This window comes from Sinocyclocheilus rhinocerous, unplaced genomic scaffold (assembly GCF_001515625.1).
Source record: "Sinocyclocheilus rhinocerous isolate Xijiao unplaced genomic scaffold, SAMN03320098_v1.1 scaffold1658, whole genome shotgun sequence".
Lineage (NCBI taxonomy): Eukaryota > Metazoa > Chordata > Actinopteri > Cypriniformes > Cyprinidae > Sinocyclocheilus > Sinocyclocheilus rhinocerous.
Genome location: NW_015661880.1, coordinates 277,167 through 283,565, shown reverse-complemented (window position 1 = coordinate 283,565; position 6,399 = coordinate 277,167). Strand labels below are relative to the sequence as shown.

The following is a 6,399-nucleotide window of genomic DNA, read 5'->3' as shown; positions in this document are numbered from 1 at the left end:
TGTGTGTGTATGTATGTATATATATATATATATATATATACATACACACACACACACACTGAATAAACTACAGAAGTAAGGCACCACTTGTTGTTCATTAAACAAAAATAAAAATAGATAAAACTGAATTTTAAAAAGTTTAAATTAAATTTATTAACACTTAAAAAGGTGCTATGATAAGTGAAAAAAGTGGTGTCTTGAACGTTTCATAATTATAAAATTAAAAAGATTACAGTAAAAAAGATTACAGTAAAAACAGTAATATTGTGAAATATTATTACAATTTAAAATAACTAATAATTAGTTTTCTAATTAAATATATTTTAAAATGTAATTTATTCCTGTGATCAAAGCTGAATTTTCAGCATCATTACTCCAGTCTTCAGTGTCACATGATCCTTCAGAAATCGTTCTAATATGCTGATTTTCCGCTCAAGAAACATTTATTATTATCATCAGTGTTGAAAACAGTTGTGCTTCTCATTCCCATTTGTGTGGAAATTGTGATATTTTTTTCAGGTTTTTTATTTATTTCTATTTATTTACTGTAAAATTATAATTGTCTTGCATCATTCCTGAATAAAAGCATTAATTTCTTTCAAATATAAATTCAAACATTTCAATGGTAATATATCAACAAAATTTCTTGCATATCAGATATAAGCATCACGTTATTAAAAACAGTATTACAACTGGACTATTCAGCCAACAGTAAAGTTCAAATAAAATAAAATAAATGATCATTTTCTATGTGCCTATATTGGTAGTAGTCAACAAGGCAGTTCACTAGGTTTCTCAATCCTCATATCCGTGTGCACTGAAGTGTTATGGACAGTGTGAGTTCATACGGACATGCACAGGCTTGCTGCTGCGATTATGCAAGAGGTTATACCGACATGTATGGATGCACATGTATGTGTTGTGTCTTTGTAGCTGTGGTGATGCTGGGCTTTGGAAAGTCAGCGGAAAGCCTGACACATTGACCATGACATCATTGCCTGGAAGTGTGCCACCTGGGCATGATACAAGAGGTGGAAAGTGTGTGTTTGGTTTCAGGAGGTGGGTATGGAGATGACTGAGGGTAAGTTCCTGGAACAGAGCGTCAGAGGAACAGAAACTGTGTGCAAGTCAGATTATCCTGGCAGCTGCGGACACAAAGTGTGTGTTTGAGTCAAACAAATGGTTCGGAGCGGGTTGCATACATTTGATTCTTCAATATTACAGAGTGTGATGTGTTTACAGAGCTGCTCCTGCTGTAATGGACTCATACTGTCACTCCAATGAATGTGTGATTGTGTAAGTGCGTGTGTGTGTGTGTGTGTTCCTCAGAGAGGTGACCTCATCCTAGCCCCAGTGGGCCAATGAGCTCACATACTGTCTTCCAAGCAGCCAACCACGCAAGGCATGGTGACACGGCACACTATTTTTATTTATTTTTTTGCAACTTGCCAGTTGCACCCAGTTTGAACTGGTGCCTTGGAACAGACTGAAGCTATCTGGGATTTCCTCCCTGATCACAATCTCTCATCATGCTATAAAATCTCAAACACGAAGACTACAGGGATTCCATACACTTAGATTGAACCTGCATGTTTTAGGCAGTTTTATTTGCCTTAGGACTGATTTAAAAAACAATGCATTACAAACATATAGAAGAATCAAACATTCACCAAAGAGAACTGACATGAATAAGTTCCACAAAACTAAAGGTTTTTGCAGTAGTCTGTATCTGTATATACTCAACAAACCATTACTGCATTGTGGAAGGATTAAAACATTTATTGGCCAGTTCTCTATACATATCATTATGAGCAACAGATAGTACACTGTAGAAAATTAGGGCTGCACAATTAATCGAATTTCTAATCGCGATTACAATTTCAAGGGAATAATCGACAATTATGATTTTTGTCATAATCGTGCAGCCCTATTTTACAGTTAAATTACTGGAGTATGTTTTACAAGAAAGTACTATTTCAGTCTTTCTACTTCAAAATTTCACAATTCAATGCGTTACTTTCTTCAGTTATCATTTGTGAAATTTACTAGCAATTTCTAAGTAAAAATTATTTCACAGAAAATCCTACACCAATTGTTTTGTGTGTGTGTGTGTGTGTGTACCTGTTATTCTATTCTGGTGGGGACTTAAACCTGAATACACACAGACTCATGGGGACTCGTGTCACGGTGGGGACCTAAATTGAGGTCCCCACGGGTAAACAAGCTAATAAATCACACAGAATGAAGTTTTTTGAAAATCTAAAAATGCAGAAAGTTTCCTGTGAGGGGTAGGTTTAGGGGTAGGGTTGGTGTAGGGCAATAGAATATACGGTCTGTACAGTAGAAAAACCATTACGCCTATGGAGAGTCCCCACAAGGATAGCAAACCAGACATATGTGTGTGTGTGTGTGTGTGTGTGTGTGTGTAATATACTGTAGGACTGTACTTTCTGACATGGAACACTAAAGCAGTAGAAATGTCAAATATGTAATGTTGTTGTCTTACCCTGGACTTGAAAGCGAGGATCATTTTAGGTAGGAACAGTATGAGGCATTTGAGCTCGATGGTGAAATATTTCAGCACAAAATCTGTTATTCCAACAGCCCAGATCAGGTCAAAGAAATCAAAACTGTTGATGTTTGGCTTTGCAAAAATAAGGCTGGGGGGAAAATACACATTCATTTTATTATAGTCATTTACAATACTAATTTTTAAATACAAATGATATAAATTTGCAATATACACTTATAATATTAATTTACGATACATTACTGTTCAAAAGTTTCTTTTGAAAGAAATTAATATATTTATTAATCAAGGATGCATTAAATTGTTTCCATTTAAAATAAATGCTGTTCTTTTGAACCTTCTATTCATGAAAGAATCTTGAAAAAACGTTTCCACCAAATATTAAGCAGCACAACCGTTTTCAACATTGATCATCATAAGAAATGTTTCCTCAGCAACAAATCAGCATTTTAGAATGATTTCTGAAGAATCATGTGACACCGAAGACTGGAGTTATGATGCTGAAATTCAGCTTATTTAAAATTTTACATAGTTCACATAGAAACCAGTTCCTTTAAGTTGTAAAACTATTTCACAATATTACTGTTTTACTGTATTTTGATCAAATGAATGCAGCCTTGGTGAGCATAAGAAACTTATTTCAAAAATATCTGAAAGTACATCCAACCTCAAACTTTTGAACGGTAGTGCATATGAAATAATAACAAAAAAACAACTAAAAATGTATACCAGTGAATGTTTTAATTCAGGAGATGATTCAAATATGAATAACGAAAAATGATGGGAAACTAAATACTCACAAATGCTGATAAACACAAACATAAAATGAGAGATCACTCTGCAAAATGACAACATGGAGTAAATGAAATTTTTCAAATGAATAAGGCAAACAACAACAACAACAACATCCATAGAACATCCAAGATAACATAAAAGCAGATGGATGTTCAGTTATGATGGTGAGTCTGAAACTAATGAATGGGACTGTACCTGTTGTGAAGTTCCTCTGCACTGAACGTGTAATACACATACATAATGTTGCCGGCGAGAAAGATCATAATCCAGAGAGTTGTAAACACAGACCTCTCCTCCTGAAAATTCATCCATGCACAATGAGACACATACAGCATCTTACCGACTCTAAATGTTTAAACGGTAGTATATATGTCATGCTCGAGGTCAAATGCAAATGTCCCCAAGAGCATAAGGGTAAATGCGAGTCAATAATTTAACTATAGTATAAAACAATGAACTGAACAGAATCTCACCCGCAATGCCACTTGATGCTTCAGCGTTGAGTTAGCAAAGGCAAATGTGCTGATCATTCCAACGCAAACAGCGATTCCTGAGAAATACAAAGAGAATCATATTTCAGCACGTTGCATTTCACATATGTCCTGAAAAGACTCTGAACATTAACATTATTATAATATCTATTCCAACATAATGCAAACATCAGTGGCTGTACATTGCACATCACTCGTACAGAAAAAAACAATCTCAGTGTTAACAGCTGTGATTTTGACTCATGCATTCAACAACAAAGGCTGCTCATAATATACTGAACCTACCTAGCTTGTGCTGAAAGCAGACTTTAGCCAGGAGAATGAGGATAAAAGGGAATCCTCTCTGAAGCCATGTGACCACAGCCTTGAGCTCAGAGAGAGCAGGAGCTGGTGTAGAGGCATCATCACCTGGAAACAGGCAGTTATGGGAGACATTTCAGGCTTTATTGCTAAATGCTGATATATATATATATATATATATATATACCACTGCATTTAAGACAAATTTAACTGTCAACATTAAGTCTGATCCACATTTTAGCTTATTAACACATTTTTTGATTTAATTTTGGCCTTTATGATATATGACAGAATGGGAGCAGATAAGAGCAAGGTTTTTATAGTTAACAAAATCTTAAACCATAAAAAATGTTACTTTAAATAAAATAAATGTTAACTGAAATAATAATAATAGAATAGAATAGAATAGAATATATTTTTTATTTCAACTAGTTGCCAAGGCAACATTTCTCATTTTAATTTATTTTAATTTGATGTACTGAAATAACAAACAAAAAGTGAAATAAAAATGTAAAAAAAAGTAAACAGACAAATAAAAAAAAAAATACTATAATGACAAAAACACAACAAAATTATTAAATGTTAACTTCATTGAAAATGAAAATGGAAAATATAAATATATAAATTATATATAAATTTAAAAAAAATAAATTAATACTTTTATTTAACAAGGATGCATTAAATTGATCAAAAGTGACAGTAAAGATGTTTATAATGTTTAAAAAAAAATAAATGCTGTTATTTTAATCTTTCTATTCATGAAAGAATCCTGAAAAAATGTATCATGGTTTCCACAAAAACAGCGGAACGTTTTCAGCATTGATTGATAATAATAAGAAACACAGAAGCTCTTACTTCCATCATCTCTGCTCCCGTGTCTCTCAGCAGAGGTGGCCGCATGCAGGAGAGAAGAGCGGTGCTGGCCGGAGTGAGGATGATGATGGTGGTGATGATGATGATGGTGCTGAGGAGGGCGAGGGAGATAAGGTGGGTTCTCCGTCCGGTGAGAGCCTTCATCCCTCGATGAGGACGCCATCTGGATGAAGACTTCCGGTGGAGAACCCAGAACCAGCCCCGCAGCCTGGAAGGGAGCTGAGGACACGTTCCCAGCAGAGACGCCCACCAGACCAGAGAAGAGCTGCTGGGACTGCGTAGGAGAGCCTGGCTTCAGACAGTCAAACACTCCTCCTTCATCAAGACTGCTCTCTGAACCGAGAGTTTGACTCCTGTTCCTGCAAAATAACGCATTTACACTGCAAGGCCTAATGCACTGCTCTGATTTTTTTTTTTGGAGTGCTGGGCTTCCAATACAGCTCATAACTACATAACATCAACGTGATTACAAGGAAGTGTTATTCTAAAAGATAATTGGACAAAATAAACAAAACTGATAATTGGAAACAAACAAAATAGAGGTAACATTTAAAATTAAATATGTCTCATTTGTTAAAATGAGATGTTTATTTTGAAATAACCTCTTATACTCACCAAGGCTGCATTTATTTGATTTAAAAATTCAGTACAAAGAGTAATGTGAAAATATTATTACAATTTAAAATAACTGTTTTCTATTTGGCAATATTTTAAAATGTCAGTGTGACATGATACTTTAGAAATCATTCTAATATGCTGATTTTGTGCTTAATTTTTATTGGTACTCAATTATTAACAATGGTTCCTATTATTATTATCAGTGTTGAATACAGTTTTTGCTGCTTAATATTTTTGTGGAAATTGTGATGCATTTTTTTTTTTTAATTCTTTGATGAAATAAAATTCAAAAGAACAGCATTTATTTGAAATAGAAATCTTTTGTAACTTTATACAGTATGTCTTTACTGTCATGTTTGTTCAATTTAATACGTCCTTGATGAATAAAAATATTGATTTCTTTCTTTATTTTATTTTTTTATCTTACTTACCATAAACTTTTGAAAGGTAGTGCATCACGGTTTCCACAAAAATATTAAGAAAGAAACGAGCAGAATTATCTTACCTTCACCATAGCTTACAACAGACAAGCACAAATGAATCTTTAACCGCTGTTTTTCGCGATATTGTTTAACATAGACCTCAGAAATGTCAAAGCATCACTCAATGATGCAGGCTGTGGAGCGGATGTGAATCCATTTGTTTCCGGAAGTACACGAGGTGGGCAGCCAATCACGACGCGTCGTTGCTCCGCATTTCCGCATGGCGAGAGAGCTGTTGTTGTGCAGCTTGATTTCTGCAACACTTATTTTTTTAAACAATTTACTATCTAAACCGATAATCTCACAATTG

At 34.4% G+C, this 6,399-nt stretch overlaps 1 protein-coding gene across 1 annotated transcript in view; it reads right to left on the bottom strand.

Moving 5' to 3' along the window:
- The window catches only part of LOC107726722 (RING finger and transmembrane domain-containing protein 2-like), a 36,861-nt gene that overhangs the window by 7,050 nt on the left and 23,412 nt on the right, over positions 1–6,399 (bottom strand). The window contains exons 4-8 of the mRNA XM_016536414.1: positions 4,972–5,342; positions 4,102–4,224; positions 3,799–3,875; positions 3,521–3,621; positions 2,507–2,660 (exon numbers count right to left, since the gene is read on the bottom strand). Of these exons, the coding sequence (XP_016391900.1) occupies positions 2,507–2,660; positions 3,521–3,621; positions 3,799–3,875; positions 4,102–4,224; positions 4,972–5,342 (826 nt within the window). The remainder of the gene's footprint in view (positions 1–2,506; positions 2,661–3,520; positions 3,622–3,798; positions 3,876–4,101; positions 4,225–4,971; positions 5,343–6,399) is intronic.